General features: G+C 35.9%; 1 protein-coding gene across 20 annotated transcripts in view; it reads left to right on the top strand.

Annotated features, from left to right (window-relative positions):
* MYT1L (myelin transcription factor 1 like) overlaps nucleotides 1–19,142 on the top strand; it is a 578,669-nt gene that overhangs the window by 444,187 nt on the left and 115,340 nt on the right. For 17 of the 20 annotated variants that reach the window (XM_037812732.1, XM_037812728.1, XM_037812736.1 and 14 more), the window contains 4 exons: nucleotides 4,570–5,547; nucleotides 10,040–10,174; nucleotides 14,953–15,043; nucleotides 16,902–17,009. In XM_037812732.1, the coding sequence (XP_037668660.1) occupies nucleotides 4,570–5,547; nucleotides 10,040–10,174; nucleotides 14,953–15,043; nucleotides 16,902–17,009 (1,312 nt within the window). The remainder of the gene's footprint in view (nucleotides 1–4,569; nucleotides 5,548–10,039; nucleotides 10,175–14,952; nucleotides 15,044–16,901; nucleotides 17,010–19,142) is intronic. The other 3 variants (XM_037812738.1, XM_037812743.1, XM_037812744.1) reach the window with 1 other exon arrangement.

Here is a 19,142-nt window from a genome sequence, read left to right as displayed (position 1 = left end):
ATCTTTTCATTAGAATCTATTATCAAATTTCTGAATTTACAAGTAAATATATTTTTGCTACCCATTTATTTCTCTAATCAAAAAACTATCTTATATCATATAAAATGATGATCTTTCATTATTTGAAATGCATTAGTGCACTTCCAATCCATGTCTTCTTTAATTTAGCAAAGTCTATAGGAAATTCTACTTTGAAATAGTATCTTTTCTTGCTGTCAAAGGCCATGCTTTTTAAATCTATTACACATTCGCTTGTCCGTGACCTACTTTACTGGTTAGAAAGACAGTAGTAACTGAATCAGGGATGGATGTTTAAAGAATCTGAAAACTTTCAAGAGTTTTATCTTAGGCATATTTTTTAAGAGCAAGCTATAAGAAGCCAGGGCTTGTATTTATAAAGGAATATTACAAAGATATAATTGACAAAGTTCTAGCCATACTGTACTCCAGTCATGAGGATGGAGAGAAAACACCCTACAACAATGGCAATTTTTTGTTTAAGAAAATTATTTCATTTTCTAATTGTATGTGGAACATGAATTGTTTATAGCAAACTGACTCAAAAGAGATAAAATTCAGATGTACAACATTTTTTGAAGTTTACGTATGAGTTAAAAACACACATCTAATAGATGGCAATAAAAATAAGGTTTGTAATTGACTGATAGAAACATAAAAAAGGTGTATGGGCTTAGCCTCCAAATCACTTTTCGTTTCTGGGTCTCCATTTCCACACCTGGAAGTGGCTGAACTAGACCATCTTTAACTTCTTTTCTACTGTTAAAATTCTGCGATTCTACCCCAATGTTGAACACATGGCCTAGAACTTACTAACAGTCTGTTACTGTGGGAGAAGTGTGTGTGTGAGGGGGGTTATAGAGTTTGTAGTTGCTGAATTTAAAAGAAAACTACTTAAAAAAAAAAAAACTGAAATGCTTTGGTCTTCACTTTAAACATCTACCTAAATAATTATGCTCTTTTATTTAGAACAAAAACCAATATTTTAAAATATTTTCCTGATAAAATGCTTTCTGCATTACAAATATTTTTTCCCTATTTGATAAAACACTGATCACATGAAGAGCTAGTAATGTTGACTCCTGAATTTTTTTGTGGTTGGAATATTTAATTTGTGGACTAATCTCTATCACATTGTTAATCTCAGATTGGCGCAGTAAATTCTGGTCCATCTCTTAGCCCACTCCCACGTGTGACTCACTTCATTATTAGCCTCAGCAAAAATGCAGCTAGAAGGATAAATGGCCTGATCATATAAAACCAGAGGAGGTATTCTAAAAGCTAAATGTAAATGATTTTTTTAATTCAAGATGAGACTGACGCATAGTGGATATTTAATGTCTGCTTGTTGACGGATTGACTGACTGTTCCCCTCCATTAGTCCAGATAATTACAAGTTGATTTTATTTCAAATGCGTTGTGAAATAGTTAAATACCAGCAGCTTGAGAAATTCTATTAACCTGAGAGGATTTTCAGCCTTTCATGTCATTTTCACTAGCCATTCGCACATTTACTTCTGTCAGTCATAATACTGCAGTGGCAACAAGCATTAGTAACTTTGAAGAAGAGCTAAGCCAGTGCAAAAGGCTACATATTCAGATGCTAATACACTTGCTCTTGTCTGTTTCCAGATTTCTTCTACAAATGGTCTGATTTTCCCCGGGGCATCTGCTCTGTGGGCCAGTGCCATGTGACTAGCCACCACATCTACCAAGCGCTTAGAATCCATGCAGCTCTTCCAGCAAATCTCTAAGAGGCAAATCTCGAGGAAGGGCCATGCAGTTTTTATTATCCCCACTTTACAGATAAGCTAATTAAGGATCTGAAAGTTTAGTTGTTAGAGTCATGTAACTAGTAAGCAGCAAAGTAGTGATGGGGACACTAATAAAATGTCTACTTTCATATTCATTCAAATAGGACTATGAAAACAATGTGCAAAATTTGCCCTTACTGTACTTCATTATTAGAATGTTAAGCTGGGATATATGTTGGAGATGATCCACTCACTCCTTGTTTTCAGATGTTTTAAAAGACTCCCCTTCTTGTATACTCAACTTCCCTCCTCTGCATGTTTGTGAAGTTGGGTGAATAAACTGGCTCATTTTTGTTTCAGTCTCTTTGGAGGAAGGTAATCCATGAATTGAATGGAGAGATGAACTAAATATCTGATTATCAAAAAAAAGTGAGATGTGATCATTATTATTATTTATGCAATGCCTGAAAGAATAAAGGTTTGCAGTGGGAAGGATATGAGGGCTATTGGGGAGCCCAGAAATAACTTAGCAAAAACTATTTCCTGTTTGGGGTAAATAAACAGAAGATAATCCTGAGGTTTAGATTGTGGAGAATTAACAAATAATTAGGTAAATAACAAGTTTGGTATGAAGGCGAAGAATTTCGTGAAATAGGACCCAAGAGACACTTCAAAATGTAGACATCTATCATATTCCAAGAAGAGGCTTTATTGTGGGTTTAGATAACATGAGGAAGATGATATAGATTTTCCCTTTTATTGTTCCCCACTTTCATTATTTCTTTCTCTTTTTAACATTCTTCAGGGTGGCAGGATGAATATCACAAGAGAACTTTAGGTGAAATTTTATGAAAATAATAAATATTACATTACCATCATTTCTTCTCAAAATGTGTCAAGACTTTGCATGTACTTTTTTGTTTTTGAATCATGACTTATCAATTTATTTTATGGTTGGTCCTTCAGAGATATGGTGGGGCTGGCTATCAAAAATCACAAGCCTCATGGTCTAGTTCTCCTATGGATAATTCTCTAATCACAGCCCACAAAAATAAAAATTAAAGTGCATAAATTGAGAGGAGAATATAACTTATATTTAAAAAAAATTCATTAGAACAGGATTGACTACAGTTCCTCAAAGTTTGAACTCTAGGCCCATTTCAAGGTGCACGTTTCAGATTAATGCTCTCACAATGTTTCTAATTGCATTCACCGGTTTTCTTACCTCTTGCTGCTTTTTGGAAATAAATTTATCCTTATACTGAAGAAAACAACTTATGGGAATTATCCAGGAGAGAGACAATGTTTGTTTCACATGTTTAGTGTTGCTTAATGACTAATAAATGATTGATTTGATTTGCTGATGTTTAGAAAGATGTGTCAGATACTAAAAATTGTTATACAGTATGTGGACTAAGAATGATATTTTCTGTTATTGATATTTTGAGGTCCAAATCTTTTGCATTAATGAAAGCCTTTTTTGAGAGGTCAGCCTAAAATCCATTAAAAAGAAAGCACTGGAGAAACCATATACTCAATTCTTAGTTAACTGGAATTTTTTACTAGTCAATATATCGCGTATCTTTAAATTATTAATAAACTTTAAAAATTCATTTTGCTCTGTTTTTTTTAAAAACATAGAAGCAAAGAAGAGATGTGAAAATGGCCTACAGTTAAACAAATCCAATCTAAAGCAGCAGTACAGGGTCAAATACACTGAGAATCCATCCATAATCTATCTATGTCTTGCAATATGCATGATAGTAATTATGTAGCATGGTGAATAAAGGTAAACACCCCAAGTATTATTTGAGTATGAAACACAATACATGTCACAGGAAACACTGGGGTTTTACATAAGTTTTAGCTGGTCTATTTTTTTAAAGTTTTTCTAAATACTTTTTTGAGATTGAGTATGAAACTTATTCACAAATTTCTACCAGCTCACCAAAATTTTTCTGAGGCTGTGAAATGGATGAATATAATAACTCTATGTGTCAAATTAAATACTATATTGAAGGTGTTACAGTTGTACCAACTCTTTTCAATCCTGTCTTTTATAGGAATTTGGTCACTACGCACTTTTTCCCTTCCCACTCTCTGAAAACTGCTGATATACACATAGAGGAATCATAGTTAGTCTGATTTACTTACTAACTTTTGCTCTGGAATTCCTGTTACTTCACTGTCTATCATGATAAATTATGTTTCAAAAGTACCATTCAAAATAACTTTTAGTTCAGCCCAAACATGTGCTTTTGATACTGAACTCCCAATGAATGTGGCGTCTCTGCATGATTTCTCAGGAACCTGAGGCTTCCTCTGTGTTGCGTGATTGTCACTGTGAAAATAAACAATTTTAAAACTATTGCTGCAAACATCTGTTTAAGAGTGGGCAACAAGTAAAGTTCATAAACTCTTAGAAAGCCTAGTAATATGATGAATATAATTGTTATGCATCTGGTTATAAATAAAACCAATAAAAATGTTATTCTTAAAATTTAGAAACAATAAACAATACTTTAAAAATTATATTTACTGGTTTATTTTCAGATGAATTTAGGAAATTAATAGTTCATAGCAAATATTTTAAATGCCCTCCTGTTTTTTAGCACAATCCATTTTCTTTATGTCGGCACTTTAACCCCAGCTGCAAATGGGACGTACAGTTCTAGTATATGATAGACAATGTTTGACTTGCAGTTAACTTGCTATCCATGCTGTTGCAACTAAACTTCAAGTTCTAGCCATTTTTTTCTTTTCTTTTCTTTTCTGTCTTCTTTTATTTTCTTTGCAGAAGATCATCAAATGAATTGTCACAATACTCGAATAATGCAAGACACAGAAAAGGATGATAACAATAATGATGAGTATGATAATTACGATGAACTGGTGGCCAAGTCGTTGTTAAATCTTGGCAAAATTGCTGAGGATGCAGCATACCGGGCCAGGACTGAGTCAGAAATGAACAGCAATACCTCCAATAGTCTGGAAGACGATAGTGACAAAAACGAAAACCTGGGTCGGAAAAGCGAGTTAAGTTTAGACTTAGACAGTGATGTTGTTAGAGAAACAGTGGACTCCCTTAAATTATTAGCACAAGGACACGGTGTTGTGCTTTCAGAAAACATTAATGACAGAAATTATGCAGACAGTATGTCACAACAAGATAATAGAAATATGAATTACGTAATGTTAGGGAAGCCCATGAACAATGGACTCACGGAAAAAATGGTGGAGGAGAGTGATGAGGAGGTGTGTCTGAGCAGTTTGGAATGCCTGAGGAATCAGTGCTTTGATCTGGCCAGGAAACTCAGTGAGACAAACCCACAGGAGAGGAATCAGCAGCAGAACATGAACATCCGTCAGCATGTCAGGCAAGAGGACGACTTCCCCGGAAGAACGCCGGATAGGAATTACTCAGACATGATGAACCTAATGAGGCTTGAGGAACAGTTGAGTCCCAGATCTAGAACTTTTTCTAGTTGTGCAAAAGAGGATGGGTGTCATGAAAGAGATGATGATACCACCTCTGTAAACTCGGACAGGTCTGAAGAAGTGTTTGACATGACAAAGGGTAATCTAACCCTTCTTGAGAAAGCTATTGCTTTGGAAACTGAAAGAGCAAAGGCCATGAGGGAAAAAATGGCAATGGAAGCTGGAAGGAGGGATAATATGAGATCATATGAGGAGCAGTCTCCAAGACAACTTTCCGGGGAGGAGAGAAAGCCTAAATCCAGTGACAGCCATGTCAAAAAGCCATACTATGGTAAAGGTAATATTTCTACCTAACGTAAGTTGCCTCATGAAAACATGAGCTAGAATAAAGTGTGTCAAGTATAGTCTACAATGAAAGTATGAATTATACTAAATTATATCTCAAATGCACATTGCTTAGAGCTGACTCTGGTATTACACTTTGTGAATATGTTTCTGAAGAGCAAATAAAATATTTTTCTGAGAAATACATAAAGCAGCCCAATGTCATATTGTTAGAGCAGATGAATAATGTAATATTTCAGTGGGAAATTCCATTCTTTGGGAAGACAGTTAAAGCAAAACACAACATGTGATAGAAAATATTAGGGTAAGCCTGGTGCTGTTATAAAAGAACCAAAATCTACACTGAGTGTTAAGGGTCTGTGTAACAATTAGTCAATCAGAGATGGAGCACATATTTTATAAACCGGATTGGGTAGGTGGCATCACGATTTATAAAATTATCATCAAATGACAGTATTGATGAAACCTCCCCCATAGAAAACATCCCTGACAGAAATTGAACAGTAACAAATGACCGATAACATAAGATAAGGGCAGTGACTGCACATTAATTATCTTAAGATAGTAAGGTAATGGAAACCATTTGCAATGCGAGGCATGGTGTGGCCTAGGCTGAAATCAATAGCAATTTCTTTAGTATATTCATTCTACCTCACTGATTCCATTCCATTGTGGAAACAGAGATGGTGCTTTTCTCTGAAATAATTTATTATAAAACACTCCAGTGAAGTATGTGGGCATATTTTACATGTGTCTTTGCCCATGCATTTATATATATTCTAACCTGAATGATTGACTTTATGTTTGCAGTAACGACGGTGTCCACTCTCACTACAAGGCAGGGAAAATTTTAACCTCATGTAGAGTCTTGGCATTGTGGATATCTCAATTACAAGAATCTTTTAGAACTAAGTAAGAATCTCCTTAAAGTATGAAATTGATGAGTCCTTAAAGCCTTCCATATTAGTACCAAAAAAGATTCTTTCTCAGTGTTGCATTTTATTCTATTCATTATGGCTACTGAGTTTCCTCACTGGGTATCTGACCATGAGGGTCAAACAATTTGGTTTGAAAATCAGTTGCTGTATAAATTTCAAACAATTAGAAAACCTGTATTTTTTTTCTATTGTGACATAGGTGTGTATTCTCCTCTCAATGTGTGCACATGACTTCTGTGACGAGTTGGGCATTTCTCTAATTGAAATCCAAATTGGAGACAAACTTTAATCAAAGGCTCATTGGGTTCTTGATTTGGCAAGAGCTTGAACACTGAGAGTTGCTTCAGTTATAAGGTTGAAGACTAGACCGATGTAAGATGTGGTATATAATAGAGGGGTTTGGTTTTAAAAGGAAGTCGAGTCTTTAGCTTAGTACGGCATCAGGGCTTAGTTTGGGAGATTTAAAGACTGTGAAACATAACATATATGTTTAAAGCTATAGCTTGATCATTGAAAATAAGACATGCTAAAATTATGTATTAGAAATTTTAGTTGAATTTTTAGAATCATACAAGAACTAAACATTTTTAGGAAGGAATAGTATTCTCCTCTAGTGTAACTGCTCACCTGGACAAATGTATTGTAGGAATATGTTTGAGAATTCTGTAGAGTGACTTTTAATGGACTTTTGGCTTTGGGAAATGCAGTGATCTATTATGTGAACACATGGTCTGATCTGGCAATGCATATTCTATGTTGCTGTGGTTTCTTTGATTTCTGTGGTTTCTTTGGTTTCCCTTTAAACTCAGTGGCTTTACACAGATTTTGACTCATTTTTTTTCCACAAGAAATGGAATTCAGACAGCTTGCTTCCCCTAAACAAACGGGACCAGGGTTGGAAATGAAGAGTAAAAACTGAAATGTGCTTTTTTTCCTTGAAATTGGGGGAAGAGTTGGGGATTTGGACTTTCTGCTGTCCCCCAATTCTTCTAGATTTTCTTTCTCTGACCAAAGGTCCTTTCAGTTTTGTATCAAAAGGTTTTACACATTGTTCCCAAATTTCTTTTAAAGATGTCAACAGTTATATTCAGAACCAAATAAATAAAACCACAGAAGACCACCAAAGTACCCAAAATTACTCTTACAATTGTGATGGGACATAGAGATTAATATCTGTTTTTGTGGTTGTTTTTTTTTTTTTAAATTATGTGGTAATAACACACCTAAGGAAGAATTCCTACAACAGCATAGTTAGCACAGCAACAATCTCTATTTTCTACTACTCTATTATTTTATTGAAGATGAAGACAACATATACACCAATTCTCTTTCACACACAATCTTCTCAAATTGATTTGAAATTATTAATGAATAACATTTCCAAAATCTTGAGGTAAAACAAAAAAAGTTAATAATGAAACTCCTATATCTTCATTCTATTCAACTGTCCACTCTAAAGGGAGGAAGAGGGGAGCAAGCTAAATCCAGCATGCAGTTATTTTTCTGTAAATTGTTGGAGGGTTTTTGGTTGACTTGTTGGTCTCTTTGCTTACTTGTTTTGTTTGTTTGTTTGTTTTTGTATTTGCTTATGTTTGCTTTTAAAATGTGTTGGGATTAAAAAAAAGAAATCAAGGGGAGGTAACAGTGAAGGCAAATCCTACCTCAAGTAGGATTCCATGCATCGAGAGGAGATTATACCCTTGTTGTCTTTCAAAAAATATGAAAGTTTTGAGCTATGTTGTTTTTATACAAATCTGGACTTAATTTAAGGACACTTTTGAAATCTTTGAAACAATATATTTTGTCAGGAAACCATAAGGGTCCTGATGAAAAATTATTTGATTATTCATAATAGTTATAGTTTACTTTTCTTACCTTTAAAAGTCACTTATATTGAGCTACAAATCTCTTATAGTTCATGATGTTAAGTAATCAGTATTGTCCTTTGTAACTGTTACTGTGCCCTTACTATTTTATATTTACATTAATTAAAATATAAATAGTATTTTGAATTCATTCAAAAGGTAATTAAATAGTAACCTTTAAGTTTGTATGCATAAGAGAAGCTTCGGTAAGGTTTTTGTATTTGAAGTCACAATAACATAATTTTAGATTTGTTCTCAGAGGTTATTATCTCTAAACTGGCAGGAAAATAGACAGCAGTTGTATCGAGGATATTTTCTTGATGTTCCAGCACCTGAAAGGCACATTAAGCAGAATAAATTGGTAGCTTCAAAAAAAAAAATGGGGGGAAGAAATGAAAATGAAAGCATTTATATATTTCTGTGAGTCCTTTGTCTATTCTGAGTTATTATCAACGACTTAAGAAGAAAGTCTATAACAGTACAGAAAATTTTAAACCAAGTTTTTTCTTGATATGAAGTGAATTCTTAACTAAAAGTAAAACATATTTTCTAGCAATCATAATAAAATTCCTATAGAAATTTTAACTGTAACATTTCCTGGACCAAATCTTAATAGCCATACTAAGAACTAACTATTTTGAAAACCAGTTGGTTTTCAAAAGCTGGCTTAAAATATAGTGTTTCACACACTTATATTTACTATTTTGTCTGAGCTTTACCTTAGAAATATTTTCTGGAATTGTACTGCACATTTATGAATTGTGATCAATTCTGTGTGTAGAAATAAATTTTTTAGCGATATCATTGCATTTTTGGCATCTGGCATTAAATTTTTGACAAAACGTCTGCTCTAACCTTTCCTTTGACTGGTATTGCAGAGAAGCCAACAGGGCTATAAAAAACCATTACCTCTTAATTTTGTGTATGCATGCACAGCATTATAAAAAGGCTTCCTCTGGTTTCCAAGTACAGATGAAGAAATCAAAACAAATGATTGCTCCAGCGGCTTCTGAAACATTTTTGATTGCCCATCATCTCTCTCAGGTGGGATTTCCACCATTTTGGTCATTTGCTTACAGTGCCTTCTGAGAGTTCAGTTTATTTTCAAAAAAGCGCTGAATCGGTATGCTAAGGAACAGTGTTATTTAACCTCAAGAAAGTAAACTCCAACACCATAAAAAATTTGTAGCTTACAGTGTATATGATCAGGGCACTCAATAAGAAAGAAATTCAGCTAGAGTTTTTGAATGGCGTTATACTCTCTGGTTGAATTTCGTAGAGAAATTGATGAATGATAACAGTATAAAGTTTTGTTCTCTAAGAAGGTCACTGTCTCATCACCGTTTATGTTGATTTCTTTGAGCAACACAGCTTATCATGTAACACACGGGAAAATAATTAAATCAAGAGTTAAGGTTAGGAATATTCTTTTTTCTTCTTTAGGAGAGAAACCAAAATATTTTACAATTCATTATTACACTGTATAAGGTCAAAAAAAAAAAAAAAAAAAGAAGTCACCCCAAACCAGAAAACCTCCTAAGCAAAAGTCTGATGTCACAGCCTGTCCCCTGACACCTGCTTTATTTCTTTATTTAGTGAAGGTTTCTTCAGATTGTTATATAATCACATTTGTCTTCAATTGGTAAAATTTCATTCTCTTGACACCTGTTGTCGCTTTTAGATCCCTCAAGAACAGAAAAGAAAGAGAGCAAGTGTCCAACCCCTGGGTGTGATGGAACTGGCCACGTAACTGGGCTTTATCCTCATCATCGCAGTTTATCCGGATGTCCGCACAAAGATAGGGTCCCTCCAGAAAGTAAGTCTATGTCTCACTGCTACCCTTGAGAGCACGAACATTTTATAAATCTGTTTATATCATCCCTCTTACCTTTTGTCATTTCCATCTTATGGCTCAGTGCAACCTTATTTTACTAGGCCCCTATTTATCTTGATGGGCAATTTATCCAGGATTAGTTGACCTATAAATGGGCCAAAGTGACCTTACCCTCCTCCTCCAGCATGCAGTGTTTTTCTTGGTATCATTTGCCTGCTAGATTAAGCCTAGTCTCATAGCTCACCATGAAGTGTTTTTTCCTGTAATATCGCTCCCTTGTAGAAAGTCCTGGGTTCTAGTTTCAGTATGAATTCTTATGCTCTGTGACCTCAGGCAAGTCACTTTAGTTCTCTTTTTAAAAAATTATAGAACTGAATTAGGTAATCTCTAAGGTATCCCTTCCAGCACTAAACTGTTGTGAATCCCTGAGGAAAAGGACTTGGAGACTTCTCTTGCCCAATTACCTAGATTTCTAACATTTCATCTGAAACAATAGTTATATAAGAGATTTTATTGCATTTTACTTGTAAAGTCTGTTTCATGGTATAGTTGTCCCAACATTTCTACATTGCAAGATTTTGAATAAGAAAGTTTAAATCATGTGGGTTTTAATCTTACACATCCTTTCTAATTAGTTAGGTTCTGATAATATGAAATAAATCTATGAGAAAAATATATTTCTTTTAGTTCTCAAAGATGTATATCTTTTTTTGTTTATTCTTCACTCATCACATTAAGTATACCAACTATCTGAATACAGTTAAAATTGCTTAAGGAAGAGGCACATTTTCAGGAATGATTTTATGAATTTAAGATCCTGATTTTGAGTCTAAGGTATGTTCAGTATTTTCCTCATCATCTGAGACACAATTCCTGAAGGAGAAACTTAGAGATGACCACTTGTTCTTTTAGAGGAACTTCTGAGGATTGTCCCATTACTCTGGAATAGCTGAAAAGTAAATCTGAAAGATCAAAGAAAAAATTTTAATACTATTTGATGCTTAGAAGTTTAGCTGAACATTTGCAGATGATATATTTTAGAAAATATTGTGGCTCCAGGTTTTCAAATGGCTACTGAAAATAATAACCATACGTTTCTTGTAAATGTCTTGTTCATGAACTTGAAGGGTTGTTGCGAAAATGAAAGAATTCAGGTGAATGGACATGATCCCGTGTGTTACATGAGCAGAGAGACAGCATGGTGTAACAATAGCTTCCGTTTACTCAGCACACACACTGTGTCAGGCGCTCCGCTCGCACTCAGCATACCCTAACTCACTGACTCCCCACAGAAACCCTGCAGGGTAGTATTATTCCTGTTTTTCAGTTGAAGAAAATGAGAACTGAAGACTCCATCATCCTTCTCTTTTCCAGGGATCCTGGCATAATATTGAAGATACCCAATATTTTTTAAAACCAATCTGAGCAGGTACTAACTTGCCAAAATAAATAACAGTTCAGAGCTCAAGCCTGACTGTTTCCTCTGAGACCTGAGTTTGATATTCCAGTTTCACTCCTAACGGGCTATGTGACATTGAGCATGTTACAAGTTTTCTGAACGTCATTTTCCTTAGCTACAAAATAAAGCATTTGGAGCAAGCGCTGACGTTCTAAGAAGAAAGAGCTACTTTAAACAATTTTTCTTTAAGGCATACATTTTCCCCTTCAAAGTAGAATATTACTTCCTTTTTTATGCCTGAGAAAGTCTACCAACACCAGATTTTCACAGGAAAAAGAATAAATATGTAGAAATATGTAGGAGAAATACGGACTGTGTTCTGACAAGTTGGATATTATACATATTCATACATGCCACGGGGTCAGAGCATGTCCTCTGGTATCATTAGCCCATAAATAAGTAGGAACTCAGCTCTGACACCAATCTTACAAACCCATTCCAGAATCTCTATAGAGAATCATTTCTAAATATTTGCTCATATATGGTTCTTTATAATATCATAAAAATGTAGACAAAAATTTAAAGGACTCCATAGGGGGCATTTCTTGTTTTTAGTTTTCTCTAGGCTGGCTTCCCCTTATCATCATTTCTGTTCAATTTAATTCAATAAAGTACTCTGTACCTTCAGTTTGCAATACAGCATGACAGCACCACAGAGGACACGGTTCTGGTCCTCAACGAGCCCACAGCCTAGTGGACAAAAAAGGAATGAGCACAGGCAGGATATATTTGCATAATAGATTTAACAGCACCCTGCTGAAGCTTAAATGAGAAATCAGGAACTGATGATTCTGGAGGAATCCATAAGACGTCACTGATGTAATGCTTTAGCTGGTCCTATGTGAGAGAGAATGAATCCAAGGCATTTTAAAAAGGTTATTATAATAGTGCACCTAAGCGATAAGACATGAAAAACAGCAGTGACAGAGGGGATGGAAACTCTGGGACAGGTTCAAGAAACATGGCAAAGACAGGGCTGGCTGGACTTGAAGACCATTGTATGAGAGGGGCAAGAGACAGGGAGGGTAATTTAGGTCCCTCCAGGACTTCTGGCCTCAATAACTGGTATGGATGAAAGAACATTAATAGATATAGGGAACTGAAAGATAGAATCGTGTTTAATAGGAAAAATAATAGCTTTGGACTTTTCCAATTGGAATTTAAAGTGCAGTATGATATTCACAGCAGACTTTTAGGAAAGCCAGTTTGGAAATATGAAGAAAGTCTTGTACAGAGGTACAATATGGAGAAATATGAGAAAGTCTTGTACAGAGTTAGCCTCCTTGTAGCACTGTCAGCAGGAACTGAGAATAAAATTGTCCAGAAAGAAGGCATAAAGTGAGAACAAAAGGCAGAGCCAAAAAACAGAACATTTAAACATAAATATATAGAAAGGTAAGCGAAGGAAGAGAAGCCAGCAAGGAAGTCAGAGAGGGAACAAAGATAACTAGGTGAGACTAGTATTTCTGAACAAGTTCCACATATAAAGGGGATGCCTGAGGTTTCAAAGAAATCCAAAAGATAAAGATTAAAGAGGTTACTGGATTTATTAATTAAAAGGCTACTGTTGACATGCAAGAGAAAGATGTTAAAAGAATAGTGAATGACAGGAACTATACAGAGTGCAGAAGTCTGAAAAAATACTTGTGGGATTGAGAAAATAGAGGCAAGGGGTGTAGACTAAAGACAGCAAATTGCTTTCATCTCAAGTATATATTCCAGTTGATGCTGTTCGCTAGGAGTTCACGTCTCCCCTTAGCAAGAGAGAGACATGATTCATTGGAGATCTATACCATAGGCAAACATGCAAGGTGTTTGCTATCTCCAGGGAATTTTTTTAATTATTTTATTTATCAAATAAAAAAGCATTTCCAAACAAAATAAAGCAAAGCAGTGGAAGAAACAGACATCCTGAAATAACTTCATTCCTTCCAATATATTCCTACCATAGTTGGAACCATAGTTGGAAGAGGACAGTTAACACAGAAGAGTTCACTTTGGAAGGAAAGAGACAGGAGAGTGAAGAGGCAGGGAATTGTAATTAGATTCTAGCAGAAGGGAGACCACCTATATTCTGTTCCAGTCATATCCCAACGTGAATCAAGTCAACCCTTTAATTTTCTAATCACTTTTTATTGAACAAGCACCATATCTAAGAATGAGGCAGGAGCTAAGGGAGCTGTACAGAGAAATCCACAATGGACACTGTTTTTAAGAAACTTACACAGTAGTAAGGAGATAGGGCATGGATGCAAATAATAGCAATACCATGTGGAAATAAGTTGCAATGCCCAATGCTATCTCCAAATTTCAGGGAAGATAGAGATTAGTCTTGAGAAGAAATAAAATTTAGAAAATACAATTCCATAGTTATTTGGGGCAGACTCTCTTTTGATATATCTTCCATGCTCCGTTAGGTGAAAATCTTACTGGCAGGAAAAATTCCAACAGGTATTTCTGCTACATCATTTTCTGGAGTTTGCAAACAGTTCAGATGAGCAAAGAATCTTGCTGAAGGGGCCAGTGTTGTGGTCAATTCCCTTGACCCACACTCGTAGCCCCCTCTAGCCATCTCGCACAATTCAAGGTAGTAGAGTGCTCATTAAGTACCAAAAGAGGGAGGATAAACAAAGACATACAGGTCCGTTACCATGCTGGGTAAATTTAAACAGTTCTCTGCTAACAGCAGGCCTGTTAGCATCTTTGTATAATAAATAAGAGAATGTCCATGCTGCCTTTCCCACTTGTTTAATTTCACATGATAAAATGCATAGTATTTACTATGCGTGTGCAATCTATTTAAAGAGTAACAAAGTACTTAAGTCCTAAAGGAAAAGTTATTATTTAATTCATTTTAGTTAAATATAAGGTCTGGGATTTTCTATTCACCTGTGACCACCAGGCTTTCATAATACTGTGTGTCTCCAAAGACTAGGCATGTTTTTAAAATTGCCAAGCTATGTGTTGTTACATGGCTAATCAATATTCAGTGCTTATGTATGGAAAATATATCAGGAGCCCCTTGCGTCACTATCCCATCTGAAACAATTTAATTATTACATTGTCTAACCTCCATAACTCCCTTCTTCTAGCACACCCTGCTTTGCATGCCAATTAGAGTAAGGGCAAATACACCTACTTCTGTTCCTATCTGTGTTTTCCTGACCATGCCCATTACAAATGTTCATAGGACTGTCTGTTGTAAACTAACCCAGCCTTTGCAAAATGATTACATATTCTTGTATTCTGACCATTTCTATGTTTTAATACTGGGCTGTTTTCTTTGCCTCTCCTTGTCAAGTTCTTGCCATGCATGAAAATGTTCTCAAGTGTCCTACTCCAGGCTGCACAGGGCGAGGGCATGTAAATAGCAACAGGAACTCTCACAGAAGGTAAGCAAAGCACCACTGGATTTTCCGCTAGAGGGAAAGCAGTTCCCGACAGTGGCATCTCTGGCAAGCCCTTCTGAGGGAGTCTTCTTTCATGTGCACATGTCTTTCTGGCCTAAGGAGACAGATGTCCTCAGTGTATTATTTTCTAAGAATGGAGAGTGCTGTCACATATTGCATGGGAAAGACAAATGCTTAGATTCTTTTTTTTTTTTTTTTTTTTTTTTTTTGCAGAGAGGATTATTTTAGTTATCTCACTCACCTTGTCATGGTGGGATAACAGTCCCCTAGAAGGTGGCCATACTTGGTATAATATCTAAAACGGAAACCACAACCATTTACGGTAACTAGAAACAATGCAGTAAAGTGTCAGTTATCCAGCATGGGTGAAGAAAAGGCTGTATTGCTAGGTATCATCCAGAACTGTGAATTACAATACTTGTCAAATGATACATCATGTGACTTAATTTGGCTGTCCCTTCTAACTCTGCTGAAACTCCTGGTCATCAGTAAGGACATCATAACAACACTAGTAGAAGTGCAAAAGTGCTGGTTAGGGGAACATCTGGGATGATTGCAAGACAGATACAAAAACTTTTAACCTAACTGCTGTAAATAAGCATGTTTAGAATCACAGTTTGGTTCTTCACAAATTCTGGTTCCCTTTTCCTGTTCCAGTCACACTTCATAAGAATTATTCAGTTGCCTATAATATTCAGTTCACATCAGATACATTTTCTCAGTAGCCAGAAAGTGATTCTGCCAAAATTTTGTCTTATAGTTTATATTTTGACTTCACCATCTCAAGTAAAATTATATCCAAATGGAGGAAATTGTTATATAAGTTTCACTTTGCCACAATTTTTGCTTTCTTGACTAGTAAATTTGGTTACTTGTGTTAAATTTATAATGAAACAAATCATCACTTTATGTCCTGAGCAATTTTCCTGTGCTTAATTTTCAAAGGAAGAAGTGGTAAATAGTTGGTAAGGTAAAAGATTTGTGTTGAGTACTGTACAATATAGAGTTTACAGTATCAATTCCTCCAATAAACCTTAGCTCACTCATATATTTTTGAGACATTACATTTGCACAGATTATCTGTACATGTGTGCAGATATACAGATAGATACACATATAGCAGACACCAAGATTTCATGAAGAATGAACTCAAACACAAAAAAAGTAAGCCTGTAGTCTCTTCCGTATAGACCAAGCCCAAAATATTTAGTTCCAAAAACCATTTTATTGTCATCCTAGGGATTATTCTGATTTCTTCTCCATGTCCATTTCTCTTCCTGTGATGAACACAAAAGAGCTAAAGTCAGACAGACAAGCAAAAGCTCTAACAGGCAATGGTATTTCCAGAATCAGCTTAGAGCTCCATCTTCTGGTCCTAATTATTCAGTTGCCATTGTTGGGGCCTCTTAAAAACTCATCAGACATATGCTGTTCTTTCCTCATCTCCAGAAATGGTGAACATCACTGAATGGAATCTGCGTGTAAAACGTTAACTAGTTCATGTCCTCTTGCATTTGGCTTGCTACAAGGCAAAAGAATTTAGTGTACTTTGTACCTGTACTTGGCATCAGTGTTGTCTACTGGAAACCAAAAGGAAAGCATACGAACTAGAAACATTATTATTTTTGTGCTAAACAGATGGAGGAAAAAACCCTTCCTCTCCAAATTCATTTGATAAGTCATGCTCATGACAGGTTTGAGAAACTCTCCCAGCCCACCCCACCCCCTTTGGAGTCTTCTTGTGCTGACTAAGGGAGAGAAGGTGGAAGGTAGTAATTGGATCAGTGTGTTGTGAAACTATTTGAGACAAGACAATTAAATTCCCTTTCTGTAATTGCAGCCTCTCTGGATGCCCTATTGCTGCAGCAGAGAAACTGGCAAAAGCCCAAGAAAAACACCAGAGCTGTGATGTGTCAAAATCCAATCAGGCATCAGACCGAGTCCTAAGGTATTTCCCAAACATGGAACGTATCATTATCACGAAAGTTCATCTAAAATGAATCAAAAAAATGATGTCAACATGCTTTGAACACTATATAAGGCTGATTTTTTTTACTTAGTTACAGGAATAAAGGATGGTTTTTGGAGTCAGAGACCTGGATCCCACCCCGACACAGACGCTAAGTGGCTGTGAATGATGAGGAAGGCCACCTCATCTCCCCGGGTCTCATTTACTCATTATAACTTTTCAAATGAGAGAATTGGACAAAATTACTTCCAGTTTTCTTTCTGACCCTCATACTTCATGACTGGGGTGGGGGGAGCTTTAAAAAATTAATGATATGCCCAAGGTAATTTTATCTTAATTTGGAGGGAAGGGCATAATGTCAACCTACAGGATGGTGCCAATATTTTTGAAAATGTAATAGTGATAATAATACCGCCTTCCATTTATATGGAACTTTCATGTACAGAAAGCCTTCAAAGCTGTCATCTCCTTTTATCCTCACACACCCCCGAGAGGGAGGCAGGAGGAGGCGTCCTTATCCCCACTTGACAAGCAAGAAAACCCGAAGTGCGGAGAGGTTAAATGACTTACCTGAAATCACTTAATCACTGAATGTTAAAACAGGAAGGGGCCTGAAAGATCATCTGGTTCAATCCACTGTTTTTTATTTTTATGTCTACAAAAGGATGATTAATGGGACAGGAGGTAGAAGAAGAAATCCATACTTCCCTACCCCTTATATCTTACTTTCATGTTTGCCTATTCCCTTCAAATCCTTTTCCATGTGAAAACCATGCCAACCATTGTATATCCTGCCTTTTTACTTAATATCCTACCAGAAACATGCTTCCAAGTCTCTCTGTAATAAGCACAATTGTCTTTTTAACAGATGCACATATCCTACTGGGTGGATATACCATCAGTGCAGAAACTAGGCTCTCGCTCTGAGGCATTTAGGTTGTTTCCAACTTTTACTATTAAAGACAGAGCAATAATAAGCATTTTTATGTATATACTGTCCTGCTTCGTTGAATTATTTCTTTCAGATAAATCACTAGGAGAAAATCGCTGGGCAAAGGATATGAATATCTCTTTGGTTCTCACAGTGTATTATTTCACAGCTTCCGTACAGGATTTACCACAGTAATTAAAATCCCTTTACTCCCTCAATAGAAAAGTTAAAATTTTATATAAAATTTGAAATATTTAAATATGCAAAAATAAGAAAATAAAAACCATCTATGATGCTACCATTCAGAGGTAATCCCTCAATTTTAATTTCAGTGTATATACTTCTAGATTTTTCTGTATGCATTGCCAATCTAAAATACTCCCAGTGTACCTGTTTCATCACAGTTTTTCCATCACTGTAACTCATTCATTTTTTAAATAAGACTGAATAAAAAATAAATGATACAAACTGGCTTAAGCTCCTCCTTTCCCACCTCCCATTTTAGAGCCCTCAGGTGTATTCACCCTTGAGAAGGGATGGTTATAAACCAAAGGAAATTATAGAAAATGGTAGAGAGGAATTTTGAGCTAAGGGTTCTTCTTAATTTTTCTTCGCCTGCTTTGGCCAGACACCCAGAAGGCTAGAATGAATTCCATGCTCAGCACCCTTCTTTGAACATTCCCCAGGGGTTCCCAGCACTGCACCTGTAAGTGTAGTTCTGTTTCCACTGGTCAGTATTTAGCCTGCATTTAAATGAGATGCTCCACTTCTCATTTGTCAGCTTGAGACTGACAAGAAATGTATTTGATTGTAACTATCACTTTGTCCACAAAGAAGTCTTTTTTAATATGGAAGCCTAAAGCAACAGCCTTTTATATTGTTTCTGTGGCATTATAACTTAAGGACGCCTTTCTTTGGGTTGATGCAGTGTAAAGCTACATGGAAGGCCAACAAATCAAAAGGCAATGGACCAAAACTTGTGCATCTACAAACAACTTTTTTTTTTGCTTCTTCCTGGGTGTGGGGGGTATGGTGGGCAGGACCTTTAACATAAAGAAAATGAACCTACTCCAGCTATTTGGGGAGGACCCCAGGAGGCCACCCCAGGCAATATTGACTAACGGTCCCATAGCAGCCTCTGACTTTAGAAGGAGGAGCTTGACTACTGGGCTGGCACATTG

The sequence above is a fragment of the Choloepus didactylus genome, chromosome 20, assembly GCF_015220235.1.
Source record: "Choloepus didactylus isolate mChoDid1 chromosome 20, mChoDid1.pri, whole genome shotgun sequence".
NCBI classification, from domain to species: Eukaryota; Metazoa; Chordata; class Mammalia; order Pilosa; family Megalonychidae; genus Choloepus; species Choloepus didactylus.
The sequence above is the reverse complement of the archived record's forward strand: the minus strand, read 5'-3'. Positions and strand labels throughout refer to the sequence as shown.